Source organism: Helianthus annuus, chromosome 6 (genome assembly GCF_002127325.2).
Source record: "Helianthus annuus cultivar XRQ/B chromosome 6, HanXRQr2.0-SUNRISE, whole genome shotgun sequence".
In the NCBI taxonomy this organism is placed as follows: Eukaryota; Viridiplantae; Streptophyta; class Magnoliopsida; order Asterales; family Asteraceae; genus Helianthus; species Helianthus annuus.
Window position 1 is genome coordinate 93,914,837 of NC_035438.2, and position 26,936 is coordinate 93,941,772.

Sequence of the window (26,936 nt, forward strand, 5' to 3'; positions counted from 1 at the left end):
AGATTCCTATTCGATCGAACAGTTGATCGATCGAACAGCATTTGTCTAACCGATCGGCTAAGCTACTCGATCGAACACATTACTCGATCGAATACCCTGTTCGATCCAAGTGTTAGTGTTAAGCGTTTTTAAGAAGTCAAAATTTTTCTAAGTGTTTGTCTGATTTTACAGGAACATTCAAAATGGATGACATATTCACAAACCCTTTTAGTGATATGTATGGTTTCACTGTAAGCTCAGGAGGATCAGGAAATCCAGAAAATGATGATTCTACATCAAACAATACCAACACAAATCAAATCAAAGAGAAAAGGAAGGAAGCATGGGAATCAGAAAGCGCGTTTGGAACTTTTAATCGTCCTCCAAAGTTAATGGCTATTGAAGATTATACAAGATGGGCAATAAAATTTGAAGAATGGCTGATGGCGTTTGCTTTCCCCAGCTGGAAAAGCATGAAAAATGGGTATGCTGCGGGTAAAAACAATGGTGAAGTATTGAGAAGTAATGAAGAGATTGATCTATTCGTTGCTGAACAGAAATGTGTAGCACTACTATTTCAATCTGTCAGGGAAGATATTATTTCACTAATCAGCTACACCAACGCCAAAGATTTGTGGGATAAACTGGGAAAGAAATGTCTGGGAAGTAAAGAAATCTTAAAGAACAAAACTAAACTACTAAAAAAGGAGTTTGATATGTTCAGTTGTTTCAAAAATGAGTCAGTCTGCAAGATGATCGAACGTTTTGGTCATCTTAAATTGGAACTTGCACGTCATGATATCAAATATCCTGATGAGGAGATAGTTGATAAACTGTTCGATTCTTTACCAGATGAAATGGACTGGAGGTACTATGCTTTGATGTTGAAAAACACCATTCCGCCAGCAGAACTAAAACCAGATGTAGTGATTGAACGACTGGAAAGCCATGAGCTAGAATTGAAGAAAACGTACAAAGTCAATCATTCATATCAACAAAATCCAGAACTATACTATCCCAAAAGTTTGATGCCCAACGCCTCATCACCGAAAACAGCATTTTCTGCCGAAAACATATCTCCAGCTCCAAAAGAAAATCAAAGCAACTCAAACAAAGAAAGTCACAGTGGATATCATAGTGGGTCTACTTCTATTTCTACTGCCTCGACAAATCGTTCTGATTCAAAGTTCTCATGTAATATTGCTGTTGATCTGAAGAATGCACAAAACTTTGATGAAGAATCTGTGAAGCAACAGATGGTGTTTCTAGCATCTGTGCTAGAATCATATGAGGGGCTGATTGCTGGAAAGATTGGGAATACTAATCTGACAAAAGAAGACTATGATCAGATAGATCCCGAAGAGATGGAGTTAATTGATATCTAATGGGCAATGGTGAGTGCAGTGCGACGAGCACAACGCTTTATGGAGATAACGGGAAGAAAAACAATCGGTGGTCCTTCAACAAAGCTGGGATTTGATAAATCAAAGGTGAAGTGTTTCAAGTGCAAGCAGAAAGGCCACTTCAAACGAGAATGCCGAAATGCATATGTTGAAGAATCTGAGAATCCATTCAAGGATGACTACTACAAGAAAGCTATCTATCATCAGAATAAGTCCGAACCGCCAAGAATAAAGCAATCTGAAGACAACAAAGGAAAATCTAGAGCTTTGGCAGTGATTTACGATGATGAAGGATATGATTGGAGTAAGGAAGTATTACCTGAAGATGATGCTATTGGTTATGCTTTTATGGCGAGTCATAATGAACCAATTCAATGGAAGGATAATCGTACAGAACAACAAAAGTACGAATATCGAAAAATGGTTGCTGAAGCAAAGATCATCCGACTCTCAGGTGTTTATGAAGAAGCAAAACGTGCAAACCGATGGGATCCAGATAGAGAGTGTTATTTGGATGAATATGGTAACATTGCTGTCGACTACAAGAAGATAGACATTGAAGCCATTATCCAAGAATACAAAGAAGAGGATGAGTACTGGCAACACAAATGGTGGGGTACACCAACATCGAAAATGATAGAGGAAGAAAGAGAGAAAGAAAGAAGAGAAAAGGAGAAGATAGAAGAACCTGTGAAAATTGACACCGGGTTGATCAACACTGCACAGGAGATGACAGCTGAAAACTTGAGAGAAATGGCTGATAAAGTGCTTGCTGTCAAAGCACTTGAGGTAGATTCTACTCCTAATTCTGAGTCAAAGAAACAGGTCAGTCAAACTAAGTCATCGACTGTGTCAGGTAACAAAAACAATTGCAATGCTGATTGCAAAAGTTGTAATAAACAATGCAACTTTTGTACAACAGTCACATACCTCAATGGGGAGAAAATCAAGAATCTGACAAATAATGTTAGAAAACTTGAAAGTCAAATTCTTGATTGTGACAAAGAGTCAAAAGAATCAGCTGAACAAATAAAAGAATTAAAAACTGAAAACCAGAAAATTAAAGCTGATCATGACAAAATTCTTCTTGAAAGCAGAAATGTTCTTGAAAAATTTGAAAAATTGAAAAATGTCGTTAAAGAGAGTGATGATAGAAATGGAAAAACAACTAAGGAAAACGAGCATTTAAGAGCTGTTTTGATAATAAAAGAGGAAACAATCAACAAACAACTGGATGAGATAGCAAAATTAAAACTGAAGGTTCAAGAAAGTGAAATTGAAAATGAAAGAATCCAGTTAAAATTAAACAGCTATAGCTCAGCTAGCTTTGTTTTGCAGCACATAGTTCCTAAACCCATAGGGAAAAACAAAGCTGGTGAGGATGTGTTTTCGGATGGAACAGGTGTAGGGTTTCACAAAGTTCCACCGCCAATCTTAGACAACTACACGAAAAAGCAGTCTAGTTTGGTGGAAATTGAAGAAGAAAATGATGTTACATTCCCTGAGAGTATTGATGTCACGTTCACGTCTTCCAATGACGAGGGTGTCCAAAATGATGTGGTGAAAAGTGTGGTGGATAATGTGCTTAAACCAGATTGTGACACTTCTGAGGAGGATGGTTGTTTTCTAGACAAATACATTCCGAAACAGAAATCCAAAAGCAACTTACATGATGAATCTGATCTTGTCATGTACAAGATGTCAGGATCGGATAAGTTGTTTTCGGATTCCGAGTTTCCATTAGAGAATGTGAATCAGAACAAATTGGTCAAAGTTTTTAAATTGATTGAAGTCGAATTGTCAACAGTAAATACTCGAAAGGTCGAAAAGGTTCATAACAGGAAAACTGCCTATCCATCACGTGGTTACAATAATAACAACAGAAATTGGTCAGGTGGTTATCAGGGGGGTAAATCATATCAGAAAAGATTTGATCAAAATAAAAGGTATGTCAAAAAGAAAACATTTGTGAACAGCTCAAGTTCACTTGCTGAGGAAGAACAGAAAATTTTTTCAAAATCTAACAAAGAATTTTTTGAGAAGAAAGCTTCACAAATTCAGTCTGAAGGCACAAGTCAAGTAGTTGATACTCGTACTTGCTTCAAATGTAATCAAATGGGTCATATTGCACGAAAGTGTACTATTGTAAAACCTAAGACTGAAATTGTGAAGGTTCAACAAAGAAAAGATGACAAAAAGGGAAAAGCACCGATGTATGTTGAGAAGAAAGTTATTCAAACTAACAACTTGAAAGAAAAATCTAAACACGTGAAGAAGTTGGTACCTAAACAAGATAAATTTTATAAGCGGGGTGCTGAAACTCAACAAGTGTGGAAACCAAAGGTTGTAACAAAAATTGAGAAGAAGGTCTCAATTCCTGAGGTGAAAAATGCTGAAGAATCAATGACAATTGATTATGATGCAAATTTTCCACCTCTTAATTCAAAGAATTTCAAAATTCAAGTTGCAAAAGTCACGGTTGTCCCTAAGGCTGATAAGGCCTGGGTGGACAACATGTTTGACTAAACAATTTGAATTGCCGGAGCTTCCTGGATTGCGAAGCATGAATCGGCATCTTTCTTGAAGTTGTTTAAATGATGATTTGTCATGTGCAGGATCTTCCAAAACTTGTATCCAGGTGGATAATGGATAGTGGAGCTTCAAGGCATATGACAGGGAAGACCGCATTGCTGTATGATGTGAATGACATTAATGGTGGCTATGTGGGTTTTGCGGGTAATCAAGGAGGCAGGATCATAGGTGAAGGAACATTATCAAATGGTATTATCACGTTTGAGAGAGTTAACTACATCGCTGAGCTGGAGAACAACTTGCTGAGTATCTCCCAGATCTGTGACAGGATGTATACTACTTATTTCACCGACAAAGAATGTTTAATCTTGAAACCGGGATTTGTGATACCTGAAGAGTGGATCATCATGAGGGCACCAAGAGTCAACGATCTGTACGTGTTGGACATGAGCGTTGCTACTACAACCACGGGTCAGGCTCATTGTTTTGTGTCCAGAGCAACGGAAAAGGAGTCAAGGTTATGGCACAGAAAGATGGGGCATATTCACCTAAGGAAAATGAATTACTTAGTGCATAACGACTTGGTCACCGGAGTGAATATTAAAGGTTTTCATCTGGAAGGGGAGTGCATAAGCTGTGTCAGAGGTAAACAGAAGAAAAAGTCACACCCTACAAAACAAGTCAATTCAGTTTCGAGACCTTTGGAAAGACTTCACATGGATTTGTTCGGTCCAGTGAATGTTAAAAGTATAACAGGAGATTCTTACTGTTTGGTCGTGACTGATGACTACTCCAGATTTTCGTGGGTCATGTTCTTGAAAACGAAAGACGAAACCTTTGATAGTTTGGTAGTTTTGTTTAAGAAAATTGAGAATCTGTACCAGAGACCGATTTGTAGAATTCGAAGTGACAATGGTACTGAGTTCAAAAACAGTAAGATGGAGGAATACTGTGATGAAAGAGGTATACTGCATGAGTTTAGTGCTCCGTATACTCCTCAGCAAAATGGAGTTGCAGAACGCAAGAACCGGACGCTAATCGAGACAGCCAGAACAATGCTTGCAGATTCCAAGTTACCAATCAATTTCTGGGCTGAAGCTGTTTCTGCTGCATGCTATACTCTCAACAGAGTTCTTACTGTGAAGAAGTTCAACAAGACGTGTTTTGAGCTGATTAATAAACGCAAACCAAATCTGAAGTATCTAGAGCCATTTGGGTCACCATGCACGGTTATAGAGCCTAATGGGAAGTTTGGTACAAAGAGCTTTGAAGGAATTTTTGTTGGTTACTCAGGTCCTACACGGCGTGTCTTTGTTCCAAGTGAAAAGCGTATTATTGAAGCAGCAAATGTTGAATGTCAGGGTTATACTATGCCACCTCAAAATCCTGGTGATTCATGGCGTTATAACTATGATAGACTTTGGGGATCGTTTGACATGAGAAAAGAATCTGAAGAGGAAGAAGATTTCTTTGATGAGCTGGATGTTTTTCGAGAATATGAATCATCGCTCAGATTTCCAGCAGAATATACGAGAAGATCTAGTGAGACATCAAATGACAATGAAGCAGGTCCTAGCAATACTGGTGATCATGAGGATGAAGTTGCTCCTGGTAATCAGTCAGTGGTAAATGATAATCAAGAAGCTGAAAATATGCCAATGTTTGATGATAGTGATTCAGACCTTGAGGGGGAGCAAATCCAGGTATTAAGTCAAACAAACCAAGTTAGTGAGCAGGATGCTGAACAGAATGTTACAAATCTAGAAGGAAATGTAGATGTTCCAGACGAAGTGATGCCTCGAACTCTTTCGTATCATCCAGAGGAACAGATTATAGGAGATTTGCAATCAGGAGTTCGCACCAGACGACAACTTGATCAGGGCCTTTCAAGTTTTTATTCTTCAGTAAAGTCTTTACAAGATGAATTCTCACTGTGTTGTTTTATTTCGCAGATAGAACCTCGCACATACAAAGAGGCACTTACTGAGGATTCCTGGGTCAACGCGATGCAGGAAGAATTGAATCAATTTGAAAAGTTGAATGTTTGGAAGCTGGTGGATCTACCTGAAGGTCATCGGAAAATAAATACCAAATGGGTGTTTAAGTGTAAAAGGGACGACAGAGGAGTAGTAGTCAGAAACAAAGCTCGGCTCGTCGTTCAAGGTTTCAGTCAACAGGAGGGAATTGATTTTACAGAGGTATACGCTCCTGTAGCAAGACTTGAAGCCATCAGGATCTTTCTAGCATTTGCATCATGGAAGAATTTCAAAGTGTATCAGCTTGATGTAAAGTCGGCCTTTCTATATGGCAAAGTGAAAGAGGAAGTATATGTGGGACAGCCGCCGGGGTTTGTCGATCCACATCACTCAAACAAAGTGTATCTTTTGGATAAAGCTTTATATGGCTTGCACCAGGCCCCGAGAGCCTGGTATGAGACTTTGTCTCAGCACTTGCTAGCCAATAACTTCATCCGGGGAACAATTGATGCTACTCTTTTCACAAAGATTGTTGATGGTCACTTGCTGATAGTTCAGATTTATGTGGATGACATAATTTTCGGGTCAACCAACGAAAACTTGTGCAAAGATTTTGAGCAAGTGATGAAGCAGAAATTCGAAATGTCGTCAATGGGGGAAATGAAATTCTTTTTAGGATTACAAGTTGATCAGCTTCCTGAAGGAATTTTCATACACCAGACGAAGTACGTCCATGATATTCTAGAGAAATTCGGAATGTCAGACTCTTCATCTACTGCAACCCCACTAGCAACAAATCATGGGATTCACCCAGATCTCACCGGAGACAAGGCAGACGAACGACTATATCGATCCATGATTGGTTCCTTGATGTATCTAACTGCTTCTCGGCCCGACATTATGTACCCAACATGCCTCGCAGCAAGATTTCAATCTAACCCTAGAGCATCGCACTTAATCATTGTGAAAAGGATACTACGCTACCTGAAAGGAACTCCATCATTGGGGTTATGGTATCCTAGAAAAGGCGATTTCACACTCGAGGGGTATTCCGACTCGGATTTCGGATGCTGCAAACAAAATGCGAAATCAACAACTGCAGGATGCCAGTTCTTTGGACCTCGCTTGGTTACCTGGCAGTGCAAGAAACAAACATCTGTTGCGCTATCCACATGTGAAGCAGAATACGTATCTGCAAGCAGCTGCTGTTCTCAAATCCTGTGGATACAGCAACAAATGCGCGATTACGGTTTGCAGTTTCTTAACACTCCTATTTTTGTTGATAACGAGGCTGCAATTAACATAACTAAAAATCCGGTTCATCACGCTAAAACAAAACATATAGAAATTCGTCATCACTTTATTCGCGACTGCTTCGAGAAAAAGTTGATACGAATTGAGAAAATCCACACTGATGAGCAAAAAGCTGATCTGCATACCAAAGCTTTTGACAGAAATCGTTTTAAATATCTTTTAAAACTAAATGGTATGATGCTCTTTTCAGTGGTTGATGGAATTGTTAGCGTTGAGGCAGAAACCACTGTGGATGATGATGATAAACAATCTGCAATGGTTTGTCGTCTTTTTACATGTTTTGGTCTTTAGGGGGAGATAGAAATATTTGTAAATATTGTAAATATATCGTTTTAGAAAAGACAAAAACAGTAAAAAATTCAAAAAGCCAAAAACATGATAAAATTTTCAAAATATCAAAAACAATAGAAAATAAAAAAGGAGGAGTTAGTGTATAAAGGGAAAATGATAGTACATTAGTGTGACAGTTATCGTATGCTAAAGATTTGAAAAGTATAAAGATTTAAACAGAGCACTGATGATATGAGGATAAATTTTAAACACATTTAGTAAATTTATTCGGGATATAAACATAAATATATAAACTTGCAAAGATTTGTGGGGAACACTACTTGGATATATAGGTAACCCCTGAAATCTCGTTTGAAAGATTTCATATTCTAGAATACTAGGAGTTTCTACTAAAATGATGTCTGGGGTATTATTTCGGGACTTCTGCTGAACGGTAGTTCTGACCTAGTCCCTGGATAATGCTTTGCAGTAAATGCTTGAAACATAGCATTCTAGCCCTCAGTGATTAGACAATAAAATTGATAATCATCTGTTGTAGCTGAAAAAGATCCTCTAAAGGGGACATACTGCTAAGTCGAAACTGATATCTCTCTGCTGAACGGAAGTTCTGACCTGGGATCCCTCAGTTCTCGCATTCCCTAAATTATGTACAGACATCATCTTAGTATATTCATCTGTAGATTGGAATTTTGGAATACTGGATACGGGAGTATATTCAAGAGGTGGGACACATGATTTTGCTAAGTTCTTAAAACATCTAAGTCATATCCTGAATATTTTGAAAATTGTGTTGAAAAATTTAAAATCTATCTAAGTAAAATGTTTAAGTCTGAATATGAAATGAAGCTTAACGGTACTGATAACTGATCTAATAAACTAATATGATTCCCTAACACGCTCGTCAAAAAGAGGTTTGTAAATAAGATTTACTTTCATTTCTGTTAACATTTCAGTCTTCTTTTGATCTACTTCATGCATTGAAAATACAAAAATATATTTTACATTTCTACTTTATTTTTGACAAACCAAGGTAGAAAGCGTATCATCAGATTCACAGTCTGATGCAAATGCAGAAAGTTGATCCTGTACTAAAAAGGCGAGTTGGGAGCTAATCACAAACAGAGAGTTTTGGAATATCAAAATACAAGTTCATTAATTTGTAACTTGTAAATTTTCAAGAAAAATCTTTGAAAAACAATCAGTGTGTTTTGCTTCAGGTCAACCAAGGTCATTAAGTTGAACTTGGTAGACGAATTAAGTTTCTAGGGTCATTAACTTGGACCTAGATGCTTAAATGGATTTCTCATTCACTGATAAAATATGAAAAGGTTCAAAATCAGAAAAAGGGTCAAAAAGTTATTCGAGTAAAGAGGTCATGATCTTTGAATCGAACAGCTAGCCGATCGGCTAGGCTAGCCGATCGGTTAGGCCAATCGATCAGGTCATACCTATAAATAGGCAGTCAAGGCTTCTAGAAAACTTTTTCATTTCCGATCGAACAGACTGCTATCTGCTACTCGATTCATTGTTCTTGAAGATTCTTGATTCCTTTTTCATTTCAAATTTGTGTTGTTGGCTCACTCATCATCACAAATGGTAAAGGTATGTCATTCAATCTTTGAATCAGTGATTTCATTCATGTTCTTAACTGTTTGATGTTCTTCATTGAAAAATCAAGATTAGGAAAGATTAAGAAAGAGTTAGATGATTCTGAGAATAGGGTTTTGATCGGAATTGCATGATCTACAAGTTTACCGGTTTAATTTTTGCAAAATCTTTATTAAGCTTGATAGATCTAAGAATGAAAGTGACGTCAGTCGGAACTTTAGATGAAGATTTGAACAGGTTTTAGGTTGTTTTTAGAGAAAATGAAAACAGAGTTTTGATGTCGATATCAGGAAGAATAATAATCTGTGTTCAATTTTGAGATATCTGTTAGTTTGTTCTTCATGATTATTTGAATGTTCTTCATGATGAAGATGTTGCTAGCCGATCGGCTAGACCAGCCGAACGAACAGCATCATGTTTTCATTTATGAATAATGTTTAAATCTTTTGTTTTTCTGCTTTGAAATGTGTGCCATGATATATTTTGTCATTGTTTAAAGTGTTAGAGTGAATCTGATGTATGTTGTTTTTGTTTAGTCATTTGCTAGCCGATCGGTTAGTCTAGCCGATCGAACAGCAAATGCTAGCCGATCGAACAGCATTCTGCTAGTCGATCGAACAGCATTGCATTATCTCATACATTTGCTAGCCGATCGGTTAGTCTAGCCGATCGAACAGCAAATGCTAGCCAATTGAACAACATTGAATTATCTCATATATGCATGACTATCTTGGTTAATCTTTCGAGTAGTAAAATGCTAGTCGTTCGAACAGCATTCTGCTAGCCGATCGAACAGTATTTTACTAGCCGATCGAATAGCTTTATGCTAGTCGATCGAACAGCATTTTGCTAACCATTTGCATATCTCATTGCTAACCGATCGAACAGAGATTTGTTAGTCGATCGAATAGCAACTTGCTAATCAATCGAATAGCATTGTTCTAGTCGTTCAAGTTGCATTGTTTGATGACCTTAGATATCTTGCATAGTCTTTTGCTAATCGATCGAACAGTATTTTGCTAGCCGATCGAGTAGACCACTCGATCGATCAGACCAATCGATCGAACAGCAAAGGTTCTTTCAACACATCATTCCTATTCGATCGAACAGCAAATACTATTCGATCGAACAAGCCATTCGATTCACTGTTCTATCACTCTAAATGTTTCAAGTGTTTCAAGTCTCTATATCTAATGTTTAAATTTTTCACAGGGACGAGGAAAAGACACTAACAAAGGACACAATGTTCCATCTGCAATTGATGAGGTCTCTACAAAAGGAACAGAAGCAGAAAAAATGGCTGAGTGCTTAAGAAAAAGCAGAATTGCTAAGGCATTGTCTGATACAACAATAGTTTATGAATCTCATGTTAGAAGATTTTGGGACACTGCAAGGTTTGAAGAAAAGGATAATAAAATTCATGCAGTAGTCAAGAAGAAAGATGAAAACAACAAGGATATTGATGTTGAAGTAGTGTTTGGAGTAGAGGACATAAGAAGGGTTCTTGATTTACAAGATTCTGACAATGATCCAACGATCATGTCAGAACGTCTTGCTAAAGGGCTATGGTGTAGATTGGGATTTTCTTCACACATCAACGGAAAAATGTTCAAAAGGAGTTTCTCGAGACAATACAAATACTTAATGCATTGCTTAGTGCATTCCCTATCTCACAGAAAGGGAGCCTATGATGAGGTGTCTGACTACATAATGAACATTGTTGGTCTTCTGAAGAACCTCAAAGAAAGCTAATTGATGAACCTGTCATAGAACCGAGGGAGGTGGTTGATAAAGGTGTTGGTTTAGAAGAGACTTTGGAAAGCTATTTTAAAAAGCATGAAGAGGCTGAACAAGCACAAGCTCAAAAGAAAGTTGGTCAAGAAGAGGAAGCTCAAAAGAACTCCAGTAATGAAGATTCAGAAGAAACTTTATCTGAATCTGAACTGGTCAAAGAGACAGTGGGAAAAGGAAAGGTACAACTGAAGAAAAGACCTTTAAAGAAAAGAAAGAATTCTGAAGATGAAGATTCACCGTACAATCCTGAGGATTCCCAGAAAAACAGAAAGAAAAGAAAAGCTACTCGCACCGGTGATATTCCAAGAGTGGTTAGAGCAAAGAAACAGAATGCTAAATCACAAAAAGAGAAGGAAGGAAAGAAGAAACAGGACACTGCTGAAACTAGTCCTGTAGTTGAGATACCAAAAGAAGTTCCTTTAACAGAAATTCCAATAGAAACACAAACTTCTTATGATGATTATGTGGAGATCACCGGAGTCAAATCTGCTAAACAAACATCTGATCGTCATGATATTCCAGAATCATCACAACGAAAGACAGATTATTTCAACTTAGATTTTGATAGCTTTGGTGGTGCTACTGGAGATTTCTTTAAAGATATGCCAGAGAGTGAAGGAGACCTATTTCATGATAAAAAGATGAAAGAATTGGAAGAAAAAGTTAAAGCCTTGGAAAAGGAAAAGGAAGAAAACGAAGCTGTACAAATAAAGTTGAAGGAAATGATTGATGAGTTGGAGAAACGGCACGAAGACGTAATGGATGCAGTGTTTACAAAAGATGAGAAATTGAATGAAATGAAGGAAGATATAAAAGATAATGCAGAACTTATTAGCGCACTTACTGATGAAATTGCTGCATTGAACGCCAAAGTCAAAGACTTGCAGAATATCAATCAGACTTTGAATCAACTCTTAAATGAGATGAATGAAGCTTCGACAAATGAAATGAAGGCAATGAAGCTAGAGATGGAAGCTATGAGAGCAGATAAGGTGATGAAAGATAAGCAACTAGAAATGCTTACGGCTGTGATTGAAGCACATCTGAAGGTGAACATCCACGAGGCTTTTGATCAAGTTGACATTATCAAGGCAAATGAAAGAAGGAAAGAAAGAGAAAGACAGCTTGCTGAAGAAGCTAACCTGAAAAATAAAGGCATAGCAGAAGAAGTTGAAGTTGTTGGATCTTCACAAAATCAACTTGAGGTAGGTGGATCATCTTCTCAACCAGAAATTGAAATGGTGAATGCTCAAGATGTTACAGTAAATGATGAAGAAATGGTGGAAGCAGAAAATGAAGCAGTTCATGAACCAGAGTTTATTATGGTTGGTGAATCTGTAGAGCCTATTATTCCGGAGAATGTTTTGAGAGACATTCAAATCATACAAAGAAAGAAAAAGGCTAAAGAAGTATTACTACTGGAGTACTCTACCGACAAGTTTGTATTAGTTGGAAAAGCCTATAGAGTGCCCTATAGTGAAGAAGAATCTGCCAAGCTGTTAAGATTTTTTGAATTAAAGGATCAAGGAAAGATAGCTAGAGGAGAAGTGGAAGAAGAATCTGATAGTGATTTTTGGGAGGAAGAAGATGAAGATGATGATAAAGATGATAAAGCAGACGATAAATCCGATGATGATGATAAGCCTGATGATGATGATGATGATCAAGGCACATCGGGTTTGCTAATCAATGATCCATCTGTTCAAGATAAAGTAAATGAACTCATGAATGATGAAGTGAATGAACAGAATGATGATGCAGAGTGTGAAGGTTCATCTTCTGGAAACCAATCCGGTGATCAGGTACATCAACTCACATCTACTTTTATTTCTCTTTCTGAATATCATCAAGGAGAAGTAGATATTATTAGAACAAGAGCTGAAATGCTTGAGGAGTTGGGGTTAGAAGATGGGAAGTTTAAATTTGATATCGAAGATTAAATCCCAGAGTCTCCGATTAAAAACTTTGAACCACAATTTCCACTTGAAGCAGAATATTATGATAATGTGGTCATAGAGACTGATTCAGATTCGGAAGAAGAAAGAATAGATTTTCACTATGAAGGTGAAGACATGGCATTTCCTACATTCACAGAGTTATTTGAAGACATGAATGCAGAATTATTGAAGAGAAAAATTGAAGAAAGAGTTGCATCTGCTGATATGCCTGAACCAGTTCCAAGAGAAATTTCTGCTGAAGAGAGAAAGAAATGGTTCAGATCAATGCCAAAGGAAAGAAAGCCTCTTAGAGCCCTACAGTATTTTACTCATGATAAAGACTTATCTTGGGGTGATATTCTTTCTTGGGGGTATCTGGAAGACTTGAATGTTTATGCAATTCGAAGAGAGCAAGGTGTTCAATACTTCAGGTGTATTTCTGATCTTGCTACCTTACCTTGGTGGGACGTAGATGAATTGGTGGTTACAAAGAATATTAAACAATTCTACTACGGTCCTGAAGTAAAACAGAGAGACCAGAAGCTGTGGAATTACATCAAGTATCAAGCAACGATCAATTATCCAGATTGGAAACCACAGTTTCCTAAAAGAATTGTGAAGTATACAGCTAAAGGTGAGAAGGACGTTACTCTTGATGTCAAACCGCCAAAATGTTTGAAGAGCATGCCTTTAAGGGCTATTGAGCAGGATTTCTATGATTTATTTCAAGCATGGCTCTATAATCCTTCTACTGCTGAAGCTGTGATCTCTTTGTACGATAAAGACACTGGTGAAGCTAGGAAAATTTGTATTCTAGACCCGATGTGGCTGGTAAATTGCTCAAAGAAAGACATAGATTGCTTGTTTGTCAACAAGATAATCTATGACAAGAAAGACAAAGCCATTGCTCAGCAGTACCAGAGTGTAGTTGATGTCTGTTTTGCTAAAGAAATCAACTCTGGTAAGAACTGGAAAACCTCATGGAGAGAACTAGAGGTTGATGAGTTTCTAAAGATGTACAAGAGAAGTTTAAGATCCAAGGAAATTCAGAGAAAAGCTGTTGAAAGAGGAAGACGAAATCTTGGATTTGTACCTCCTACTGATCAGACACCCATAGAGTCTGAAGAGAACAAGATCCCTAAGTGGAACAGAAAAAGAGATGGAGATCCAGTGTACAGAAATTGGTGGATAACAGAGGGAAGACATAAGAGAAGACAAATGTTAGCTGAACGAGAAGAGAAGAGAAAACAAAAGGCACGAGATAGAAGACGCAACAGGAGGTAATCAAGACTTTGTTGGAAGGGACTACAGCTTCATCCGAGGGGGAGTCTGTTAGTACATAAACGTCTGTAGCTTCCGTCAGCTTAAAGTCTTTATTTTGTTAAAGTTGTATAGTTTAATGTATAAGGCGTCAGAATACAGGGTTTGTTTTAGTGCTGCTTTGTAAGCCGATCGGTTGGCCTAGCCGATCGGACAGCCTAACCGATCGAACAGCTATTCGATCGGGTGGCCCAACCGATCGGTTAGCCTAACCGATCGGACAGCACTTAGCTTATTCTGACTTGCCTATAAATAGAAGTTCTGTCAGCTCATTTAGGACTTTTGAATCTGTCTGTAACCTAGAGAGCTGAAGTCTGTGATCAACTGGAACTTGTATCTTGTCATATATTTCAATTGATTTGCAGACTATTGAACATGGAAATCATATGTCTTTCTGTATCTGTATATGATTTGCTGGATTCCGCACAGAAATCATAGTGTGACATTCATTAACAGGAAGATCCCATTCAACCAGGGACCAACAGAATTAGTCTAAGTGCTCTTCTGAACGACTCGTCAGGTCAGCAAACGATCCTACAAGTGGTATCAGAGCTCAGGAGGAAGAGTTCTTACCGTTTAGCTCGATTTTTGCTTGAAATTCTCACTTCTACACCTTCTTTTTCTGATTCGAAGAGATTTCACGGTCGAAATTTACTGAAAATCTTAGGGATTGTGCGCAATAGTACCGTGACAAACCCTGGAAAGTTTCAAATCAAAATTCAAAGTTTAAGTGGGTCAAAATTAGATTTGAAATTGTGGACCGCTCATCCGGACGGATCTTGAACCGCTCATTCGGTCGGATTGATCTTGGACCGCTCCAACCAACAATTATTGGATCGCTTATTTGGACCACCTTGAACCGCTCAAACAGAATCTATCTGGACCGCTCATTGATACAAGTAGTCTGAACCGATCGAACGTGTATTGTTTGAATCGCTCATTCAGACATTGTCCTGGTCCGCTTATTCGACAAATTCGATTGGACCGCTTTTCTGAACTGTTTGGACCACTTTTAGGACAGTTGTTGGTTTGCTTATTAGTCAACTAGCACGTGTTGGATTTGTGAAAAAATGACGATGGTATTTGATGAACAAGAAAACATTAAGCTAGAGGATTTTAATAATTGGTATATGAGAAATATGGATACCGATTATAAAAATGTGAGCTTGGATATTTGGACGGAAAGTTTTGAACTATTCATATGCCAAAAGGAGGAAACGTTGAACGAAATAGAAAATCGGTTTAAAATTTTAACGGACAATATGTGGCATAGGGGTATTAAGTTGTCAAATGATGAATATCTATCAAAATTGACAACTGCTTTACCTGCTAAATGGGATGAGTTTATGGTTGAACTAAAACAGGGAGATTTCTTTCCAGAACTTTTTCAACATCAGTTCTTTAATGAAGTAAGAACAGAGTTTTATAAGGAAGAAAAGAAAAGGAGAGAAGTTTTGGCTGAGATGGAAAAGAATTTACATAGATTGGATCTGGATATACTCATTGAAGTTGATAGGAGAGTTTGTGGTTTTCTTGCAACAAAGAGCACTTTGAAATATGATATCAAAAGGAAATGTTATTTTGATGATAATATGAATCCTTTTGATTTTGTTAAACTCTTTCGTGCAGGAATCGACAAGATGGAAACGAAGGATGCTCCAAAGGTTGAAGAATCTGTGAAGAATGAAACTTCAAGCTCTGCATCAGTTTGTTCAAAATGTGACCGCTTCAAGACTGAAAATGACAAACTCTTGAAGGATGCGGAAAGTTTGACATTGGAAGTCAAGAAGCTAGAAGATGTGAAGCAAGCTGATGATAAGCAGATTCTTATGGTTCAGGAAAATTGTGAGAAGTTGAAAGTTGAAAATGACAAACTGTTAAGTAACTTGAACAGTTTGACATTTGAAAACAAGAAGTTGAAAGAAAATGTAAAGGTTTTTGAAAGCAAACAGAAATCATCAGAAAATGAAGATTTCTGGATAAAATTGGAGAACAAAAATCTGAAAGCTAATGAAGTGAAACTTCAAGAACAGATAAATGTTTTGGAAAATGAAAAATCTGTTCTTGAAAACTTGAAAAATGAAAATGAAAATTCAATCAAGTGTCATCTTGAAAGAATCTCTCAGCTTGAAAGTGAAGCTGAGAATTCGAGGAACAGAATTGATGAACTTGAAAAGAAGTTGATCGGTTTTGTGACTTCATCTGACAAGTTGAATATTCCTTGTCCAAAACCAATCAACTCTATTCCAATGAGTGACAAAGTCACAAACTTTGACAAAGTCAAAGTTAAAGATTGTGATGAAAAATCTGATGATAAAAAGGAAAATTTTCAGAAAACTGTTCTGCAATCAACTGAAAAAGGTGAATGCTCGAAGCAAAAACCTTTGAAGAAGAAAGCAGAACAGAAACAAAAAATTAAAATTGAGAAAATTGTTCAAAAAGATATTAAAAATTCATCAGATCGTTCATCCAATCAAAAGAAAAAAAACAAAAAAATTAAAAAATGAAAATTCTAAAATTGTTGGTAATAAGTGGTGCAGGTCGGACCACAGTGCTTCAAATCCAAATCCAGCAGATTTGAGGAAGGAATATCACCAAGCCAAACAATGCTTTGATCTGAGCGTTTGGACTAAAAATGGTGATAGGTACGATAACAGAGTGTGTTACAGCTGCGGATATCACGGACACATTGTTGTTAACTGCCAATATTGGAGTTATGAGACCAGAAGGTGCTTTAATTGCAACATCAAAGGTCACATTGCCAGAGATTGCCCAAGGAAATCAAATGAAAGATTGAGGGCTAATTCTCAGAAGGCAAAGATTCCAGTCAAAGTCAAGCCCCAGGAACAGAAGGTTCTGAAACCTAAAGTTCAAGAACAGTCAACTCAAGAAAAGAAAGTTAAACTTTCACAGGGGCAGAAAGACAGACTAAGGAAAAAGAGGAAGAAGGCAAGAGAGTATTTAGAGAGAATTTTGTCCTCGGGTTCACGAGACAAACAGAATAACAGTTCTGATGAATCTACTCCCTCAGTTGCAAAGACAAGCAAAAAGAATTCATCAGATACAAATCTGGGGACAAAAGAGGATAAGAAGAAGAAGAAAGTGAAGTTTTCACTTCCTGGCGATGAATCTGTTTCTTCGGAAACAAAGGAGCCACATGTCGGCAATGAATCTGACAGGTCAAAGTCAGACAAGCCACATTCAGGCAATGATTCTGGTTCGTCAAAGCCAGAAGAGCCATTGGTTAAGGAAAAATTGTCGAAAACACCCAAGGCTGGTCGGGCTTGGGTGGATCTTTTTAAATGAAAAATCTGACTTGCCGGGGATCCCAAGATGGTATTGCGGATCATGAATCGGCATATTTCTAAATCTGTTTGTGAAGTTGCAGGACTTGCCGGAACTCCCAGGTTTGTAAGCGAGGAGTAGGAATCGGCATCTTGAGAATTCAACCAAAAGATGGTAATTGGTTGAAAAACAGGTTTGAAGAGCTAAATTGCTAAATCTACAAGTGGTTATATAGTAGTGAATGATATTGATCTTACAAGTGGTTAAATCAGGGTCATTAAATTGGACTTGATTTACTTATCATTCAAGAATTGGTAAACAAAGTGATGATTTGAACCCCTTTTTACAAAAGGTAAAAACAACTAAACTTATTTTCCGGAAAAATCATTTTGATTAAAACAAACTTAAGTGTTTTGAAATCATTATGGGAAAATAGTTTCTTGTGAGGGGGAGTTCTGATTGTTTATGCCAAGTGGATGGAGAATTGAAGTGATTCTCATCATGTTGTCAAGTTTCTGTACAGTTTGTTTCAAATTTTCCCAAAAAAAAATCAAAATTGAGACATATTTTGATTTTAGGGGGAGTAAAATTTTAAAAAAAATTAGAAAATTTGAAAATGTCAAAAACATTGAAAAATTTAAAAATGAGTTTTGTTGCGAAAAAAGAGGAAATGATAGTAAATCAGTGGACTATCACAGCACGCTAAAGAAATGTAATGCAAAATGTAATAAACGGTCTCACTGATGATGTGACGATAGATTTTTATACATTTAGTAGTTTTATTCGGGATATAAACCTAAAATTTCAAACTTGTGAAATTTGTGGGGAACACTACTTGGATATATAGGTAACCCCTGAAATCTCGTTTGAAAGGTCTCATATTCTGATATACTAGGTGTTTATACTCTATGATGTCTGGGGTATTATTCCGGGACTTCTGCTGAACGGTAGTTCTGACCTAGTCCTTGGCTAATACTTTCCGCAAAATGCTTGAAACATAGCATAAAGCCCTCAGCTGATTAGACAATAAAATTGATAATCATCTGTTGTAGCTGAAAAGATCCTCTAAAGAGGACACACTGCTAAGTCGAAGCTGATATCTTTCTGCTGAACGGAAGTTCTGACCTGAGATCCCTCAGTTCTCGCATCTTTCCCCTAATTTATATACAGACATCATTGTAGTGTTCATACCTGTAAGACTGAATATTGGGATTCTGGATACGGGAGTATATTCAAGAGGTGGGACATATGAATTGATCTAAGTTCATAAAACATCTAAATAGTATCCTGAATAGATTGAAAATTGTATGAAAATTTAAGAGGACAATTATATCGTCAATCTACGTGAATCGTTTAGAACTTAAAACGATTAGAAGCTTAACGGTGCTTGTGATGTGTCTAAAAAAAACTGATATGATCCTCTTGCACAAACTCACAAAAATATGTTTGTTCTACTTTTAAATTTTTGTCTTTGCATTTATGTTTCATATTTTGAAAAAACCAAAAAGATTTTCGACAACTGATGTTGAAAAGCTGACATTCAAAATCTCAAAGGCTAAACTTGATGAACAGACAGGTTGGTTAAGTCATTTGAAATGTTTAAAATGATTCATTAGGTTGAATCAGAAATTGAGATGTTTCAAATTTGTGAATCAGTGTTTAAGTGTAAAAAGTATCAAATGATTAGTTGATTCATTAAGTTGAATCACAATTATTTTGGTTTGTGATAGAGTGTATGAGTGTTGCAGGTTTCTGATCCTGTTGCTACAGATAGCCAGGAGACAAATCAGAACCAAAGAAGAGCTTAAACAGAGAAAGCCAGGAGTTGATTTCAATGGTGATAACGATTTCCAGACAGAGATCCTAGCCTGATGATAGGGGGAGTCTGACGAAAAGTTAAAACCAGAGAAAGATCCAGGCATATGTTTTCAGAAAGAAATTTATGAAGAAGATTTGATTCCAGACTGAGTTCCTGAAGAAGACCGAACAAGAGTGAAGTGCTGGGAATGATTGAAGACTCTCACTGAAGATTCCGTCAACATTCAAGGGGGAGTCTGTTGGTGCAGTTGTCTGTCGACTACATCTTCGTTCGAGTCTTAGGGCAGAGCTGATTGTATAGTGATAGGAAAACGAGAAAACTTGTATAGAATTGAACTTGTTGGACCGCTCATTAGTCCAATTAGGTTTAGGATCGCTCGTATGTCACTCATCTGGACCGCTCGAGTGTCATAATGTTGAACCGCTCGAGTGGTAAGTGTTTGGGTCGCTTATTGGACCATGCCATATAAGTGATCCCAAATGCTTATATATAGGGGTCCAGATGAGCGGTTCCAGTAGTTAGTTAGTACGTATGTGTGTGTGAAAAGGCGAAGCTCTGCCCGTTTGTCTCCAAAAGCTTGTAATTTGACATTTAATCAATACAGGAGACGTTAAGTAGTGAAATCAAGCTTTACGAAGACTAGTTCAATGAATTCCGCCTCTGAATTAGTCTAAGTGCTCTTCTGAACGACTCGTCAGGTCAGCAAACGATCCTACACTAAGTGTCGGGAATCGAAACTATCATAAAATACAACATAAAGCACACTAAACTGCGCAATTTAGCACTTTAACGAACAGTAATGAACCGAACAACCGGACACTACCCGAAACATCAAATTCTTACTAGAAGCATTGTTTTAGTGTTACAAAGCTAGTTATGAGCACCGAACATCATATTACATCTAATAAACACTAAATACATAAAATACCTAACTAGCACCATTACTTTACAACTAAATCAAGTAACTAACCATTAAAAGTTACACTTTACCCCCCCCCCCCCATTCTTGATGGCCGGTTAGGGGACATGGGCCCCACACAATATTTATTTACTATATTTTATAAGATTCTTGTCTAGGAATATGCCAACACAAGATACCTTATACCACCTAATTTCTTTTATAAATCTAAAGAATATAACCTACTTGCCATTCATCTCCTTCAACAAAAACACCTTCTTCCTTCCTCCCAAAAGCTACGGCCCAAACCCCTCACACATACCCTCCATTTTCAAGCTTCAATCCATCCATTCCATGGTGATTCTAAGGTGCTAGGAGCTAAGTTAGGAAGCTTGGAGGCGTTGGAACTTGAAGGACCTCTCTCTAGTGCTATTAACCACCTCATCTTCATCTTGTGATCATCCCTAGCCTTGAGCTAGTAGTAAGATCGTCTAAACTCCATTTTACATCTTATTTAGTTGGTTAAGAATGATATAAGTAACTAATCTTGAAGAACACTATGAATCTTGAACATGAAACTTAAACATAGGCTTAAAAATCATAAGAAATCATGTTGTTAAGTGTTATTATGCTTCTTGATGATTGATTATTTGTGTTTATGATGTTGATCATAATAAGAACCTTGCTAGATGATGATTAAACACATGATCTAGCAAGTATAAGGATAGATCTTGAGAAAATCATAATGGTCATCCTTTATGTAAACATGAACTTGAAAAATGGAGTTATTTTTATGTATGATGAAGTATGAAACATGTTATGAATCTTGTAAATGGGTGATTACAAAACTAGTTTTCTCAAGAAACTAAGTTAAATTACAAGATTTACATAAACTTGGTTCTTAAAGAAACCAATCACATTTTTAGTGGTTAATCAAGTGTATAAACATGTATTTAATAAGAAAAATGCAAGAAGAAATATTTTTAGAAAAATATTTTACAAGTTGTAAAGATCTAAATTTTTCAAAAATGATGTTTTTAGATAAACAACCACACTTTAAAGGGTAACTAAGCTTACTAAACACACTAGTAAGTTACTACAAATTTTTGTAAATTTTCAAGTTCATGACATAGTGTAAATTTCTTATTTTTGCATATGGTAAGTGTTGAATGATTTGTTGATGATTGGTGATGATTTTACAAAAGAAAATGATATGCTTGAAAGCATGGAAACCTCCATTTTCAGGGGAAACTATGGCAAAATTTTCTAAAAATACCAACACTTAGAAAATATTTTCTAAACAAGTGTTTACAAGTGTATTTTTAACTATGATTTTCCATATAAACTTTGCCATAGATTTTTGTAACAAAAATACAAGCATTGGAGGTTGGTTTTTACAAATAAAAATGGGTAAATATGTATTTAAGATATATATTTACATTAAAGACATTGTGTGTGATTATGTGAAATAGTTATATTATTTTAGGGAAAATAATATAACTTACAAATACCAAGAACTTACAACATCAAAAATTATAAGGAATAAAGTATATAAGTTACACGCTTAAATATTGACAACCGAACAAGAACGTAACTTATAAAATATTCCGGCAAAATACCATTACAAATATATTTTTGGTAAATATTATCTTGGAAACGAAAGAGGTGAAAATATGTTTTTCATTATTATTACAAAGTATATCATATTTTCGACAAAAAGGAAATATATTACTTTTGGAAGTAAAAATATATTTTCTTAGAATATTTCAGAAGATATACGATTTTTGAAGAAAAATATATATTTTCTTGACGATACATTATTTTTGGACAAAACAAGTCTATGTATATTTTCTAAGTGAAAATATATTATTTTGGAAACTACAAATACAAGAATACGAGAATACATGTATGAAATACTCCCATCCTTGGGAAAGAAACACGAAAACAAATACTTGAAAAGTATTATAACTCTGGATGATGTAAAGACATAAAGAAAACGTAACTCAAAACATGAATACTAAGACAAGGCACGACCTGCTCGTCTAATAGACCCTAGCACATTGTAGGTAGTCGTATTTGCTGACGAGATTCGAGTTACGAGTACTGAAGACGCAAAACAGTGAGTTCATGCTCCCCGTTTTCTTTAACTGTTTATGGTTTTATAACTCTCGGGGGTGAAATACATGTTACAAATGCTTAAACGGTATGAAACACCTATGAAATACTAGATCATGTGAGCATAGACTTAATACTAAAAATGCCATAAAGTCTTGGTGAAAACTAGTACCAAGCCATTAAAAACATTCATCAATTAGGGACGAGGGTTAGATCTAACGGATACGGCCGAGCCCCACTCATGGTCACAACTAGTACCTAGTAGTGCTTCGGAATCCCATTCGAGGTTAATCGACACAGTCGAGGGAAATCGACACAGTCGAGGGAAATCGACATAGACAAGGAGTCATAACAAGTACTCCCCATGTCCTCAAGGAGTCATAACAAGTACTCTGATCGGTACATTTTAGGTACACAATAACTGGTATTAACTATAATATTAATGCATCGATTATACTATAAAAATATATTACTTTAACTCATTTACTGTATTTTGTAGGGTCAAGTGAAACATGATTGAATTCGGTGCAATTAAGTTAAACAAAAGCTAATTAGACATTTGTGATCCATGAGATAAACATCAAATGAGTTATGTATAATATTATTCTCAATTTATTTTGAGAGTGATAATATAATAGTAACTTAAATGGAGAAGGATTTTTGCAATGACGTCAGATGATGGTTTTGGATTTAATTATGTGAGAAAGTGGGCTATATTGAAGAAATCTAATTCTTGATGGCATCTGGGCTTTGCAATCGGTGGTACAATGGGCCGCAAAAGGGGAGGACAATTTGAAAAGAGGGTAACGCACGGTTACGAAAAAAATAATAATAATATCTTTTTCAAGTTAGTCAAGGGGGCATTGAAGGAGGAGCTATTTTTTGGGACGTGAATTGATCGCAAAGAAAAAACGGCAGATCGAAAGAGAAGGGGTAGCCCTTAGTTGTTGGGGGACGGAATTCAAGAAAAAAAAAAAGGATTTTTTGGGTGACGATCTTGACACATAATGCTCGGCTAATCTTCTTAGGGTTTCACCCCGGTATAGACTCTGTAAGAATTCTAGGGTTTCAATATTTTGTTTATGATTTAATTTGTGACTAGTTGTATTTAACCATTTGAAACTTATATCAATTGTCTTGCATTTGTATTGGATTCATGAATTGTCGAATGAGTTATTAAATTTGACTTTGTGAAATGAATATGTGCAATTATGCCTTGCTATAGGTTAGGATTTACATGTTCTTGGTAACGAAGTGTAGTGCGGTCCGTTGTCTATGACGTTGATAGCTCTTGACACCTAAGTCCCGTAATACTAAATCCGTTAATAATCAAATGCAACTAAATTAAGTCTAACGTACAGAAACTCTAGGTCTTTCAGTTGTCGAACCGGGTGTGACCCTTCTTTCTAACTTGTTATTTTTACTCATTCTAATTAGTGGTTTCTAATAATTTTTCTAAACAAACTAAAAATAAAAATTAGCAAGCTTCATAATCACTTTGACGTGACCACATGCTCTTCGTGGATACGATACTCGACTTACCCTAGCTACCTAGGTTAAGTGGATTGTAATTGTATATTATTTTTCGGGGTGAAATTTTTGGGAAGATAGCCGTGTCACATCCCTTGTGCGTTTTAAAAAACTCTAGTTCTGACACATTGAGGACAATGTTTACCTCAAGTGTGGGGATGGGGGAGTAGTAAAAGTTTTTCGATTTTTGACCCGTTCATTTAAACACTACACATTGAGGACAATGTTTACCTCAAGTGTGGGGATGGGGGAAAAATTTCAAAAATTTTTCAAAAATGTCTTTGTTTGAAGCGATCTAAAAAGCACAAGTAACTAAGTCAACGAGGGATGTCACAACCCATTTGGTCTATTGTCATGGTCAAGTTCAAACAATTAGCATGACGGGTATTTAGCGGGTGGTTATTTGAGAGTAATTCGCCTAAGAAACTAGTATATCATGCATGTCACATATCATACCCTTTATATGTGAGGTTTTGAGCCACTTTTACATCATAGAATTACATATTTATGTTTCTTTGTTGGAGTGGACCATTAGTCATGTATTGTAGAACTTGCATCTTTTGATGCGTTTGAGACCATAGACCGAATACAAGCACGAGAATGATTAAGGCATTAGGTAACCCTTTTTCTTTTACACCATTTATCTATCCTTACCCAAATAAATCCCCTAGTCGCCCATTTTGAGCCTAAACCTTTCGTTTGACTAACCCATTTAGCCCATAACCTTAAACCTTTTCTTTTAAACCCGTATGATGAAAATTCGATTATAAGATTATATGATTGTATAGTTGTGTTTGCAAAAAAAAAAAAAAAAAAAAGTAAAAATTCAGAAAATGTTGCTAAAAAGAATAGAAAATCATTGAGAAAAAAAAAACAAAAATATGCGGTTCTAGTTTGTGGAATAAAAGGCGAAAGTTGTTGCCTTGTAGTTGATGTTTATATTTTAGTATTTTTTTAGAGTAGTCGATTGTAATAAAAATCGAATTTTTCATCACCTTAGCCACTTAAAAAAAAAAAAAAATCCTATTCCATACCCTTAACCTAGCCCCATTACAACCCTCCAAAGACCTTATGACTTGTGCTTAGTATTTGTGTTCGGTGGTGGAGAATGATTGAGTTGCAAGCCTATACGGGTACGTGTTCTAATCGGTTTTTGAGTGATTGCTTGAAAAGTGCTAATTCATTATCTATTAGCCAAATTTTAAACCGAGTAGAGAGAACATTGTGAGGGATGTGCATGATTTCTTAGTTTCAAGGGCGGGTTAATCTTGGATAACCATTTTATATGAGATTATTCACTTTATCGTTAGATATTTAGTAATTGTAAAAAGTTTGAACCGGGTATGACTTTAGACCTTAACCTTAGTCTCGGGAATGGGATGTGTGTTTTTCGTTCGACCCACGTGAAAGTTAAAAACAGATTTGCTTGAGGGCAAGCAAAAGACAAGTGTGGGGATGTGATCGGTACATTTTAGGTACACAATAACTGGTATTAACTATAATATTAATGCATCGATTATACTATAAAAATATATTACTTTAACTCATTTACTGTATTTTGTAGGGTCAAGTGAAACATGATTGAATTCGGTGCAATTAAGTTAAACAAAAGCTAATTAGACATTTGTGATCCATGAGATAAACATCAAATGAGTTATGTATAATATTATTCTCAATTTATTTTGAGAGTGATAATATAATAGTAACTTAAATGGAGAAGGATTTTTGCAATGACGTCAGATGATGGTTTTGGATTTAATTATGTGAGAAAGTGGGCTATATTGAAGAAATCTAATTCTTGATGGCATCTGGGCTTTGCAATCGGTGGTACAATGGGCCGCAAAAGGGGAGGACAATTTGAAAAGAGGGTAACGCACGGTTACGAAAAAAATAATAATAATATCTTTTTCAAGTTAGTCAAGGGGGCATTGAAGGAGGAGCTATTTTTTGGGACGTGAATTGATCGCAAAGAAAAAACGGCAGATCGAAAGAGAAGGGGTAGCCCTTAGTTGTTGGGGGACGGAATTCAAGAAAAAAAAAAAGGATTTTTTTGGGTGACGATCTTGACACATAATGCTCGGCTAATCTTCTTAGGGTTTCACCCCGGTATAGACTCTGTAAGAATTCTAGGGTTTCAATATTTTGTTTATGATTTAATTTGTGACTAGTTGTATTTAACCATTTGAAACTTATATCAATTGTCTTGCATTTGTATTGGATTCATGAATTGTCGAATGAGTTATTAAATTTGACTTTGTGAAATGAATATGTGCAATTATGCCTTGCTATAGGTTAGGATTTACATGTTCTTGGTAACGAAGTGTAGTGCGGTCCGTTGTCTATGACGTTGATAGCTCTTGACACCTAAGTCCCGTAATACTAAATCCGTTAATAATCAAATGCAACTAAATTAAGTCTAACGTACAGAAACTCTAGGTCTTTCAGTTGTCGAACCGGGTGTGACCCTTCTTTCTAACTTGTTATTTTTACTCATTCTAATTAGTGGTTTCTAATAATTTTTCTAAACAAACTAAAAATAAAAATTAGCAAGCTTCATAATCACTTTGTACATTATTTGTAAATAGTCTAACGAATCGAACAGGTCGTGCGATACTGACCACATGCTCTTCGTGGATACGATACTCGACTTACCCTAGCTACCTAGGTTAATTGGGTTTTTGACTGATCGGGACGACACGGTCACGTCATACTCCCTATGTCCTCACATGCCTTAAAGGAGCCATTACGAGTGCTCCCTGTGCCTTAAAGTTCTTGTAAAACGTTCATGTACATACACGCTTTTCATACCTGTTTACAAATGAGTCTCTCAAAGATTTACAAGAATTACATTACACAAACAAGACGCATGAACTCGCTCAACTTTTTGTTGATGTTTTCCAAAATTACATGTATTTCAGGTAACAGGATGGATCTTGGACGCAGGTGTCGTAACTAGAAGTTTAGATGTCATCCACTTTTGTTGGTTTGTAATCTAGTCGAAGGTTGTGTTTTAAAAACTTGAATAAACAATGTTTGTAATACATAAATTTTATGAATGGATGAACATCGTTTTGATCATGTAGTTGTTTATTACGATTGAATGCAATGATATTAAACCAGGCACACATCATACGC

The 26,936-nt window shown here is 36.3% G+C and overlaps 1 protein-coding gene across 1 annotated transcript; it reads left to right on the forward strand.

Moving 5' to 3' along the window:
* The first annotated feature begins 1,370 nt into the window (after positions 1-1,370).
* LOC110944896 (putative leucine-rich repeat-containing protein DDB_G0290503) lies at positions 1,371-12,837 on the forward strand. Its single transcript, XM_035974208.1, has 4 exons — positions 1,371-2,238; positions 7,395-7,462; positions 10,316-10,721; positions 10,838-12,837. Exons 1-4 carry the CDS (start codon positions 1,371-1,373, stop codon positions 12,835-12,837), a joined length of 3,342 nt encoding a protein of 1,113 aa, XP_035830101.1.
* The last annotated feature ends 14,099 nt before the right edge of the window (positions 12,838-26,936 follow it).

Coding starts and splice junctions, on each gene's coding strand:
- LOC110944896 (XM_035974208.1), top strand. CDS start 1,371: ATGGTGAGTGCAGTGCGACGAGCACAACGCTTTATGGAGATAACGGGA. Junction 2,239..7,394: donor TAAGTCATCGACTGTGTCAG/GTAACAAAAACA, acceptor TGCTCTTTTCAG/TGGTTGATGGAATTGTTAGC. Junction 10,722..10,837: donor CGGAAAAATGTTCAAAAGGA/GTTTCTCGAGAC, acceptor GGTCTTCTGAAG/AACCTCAAAGAAAGCTAATT.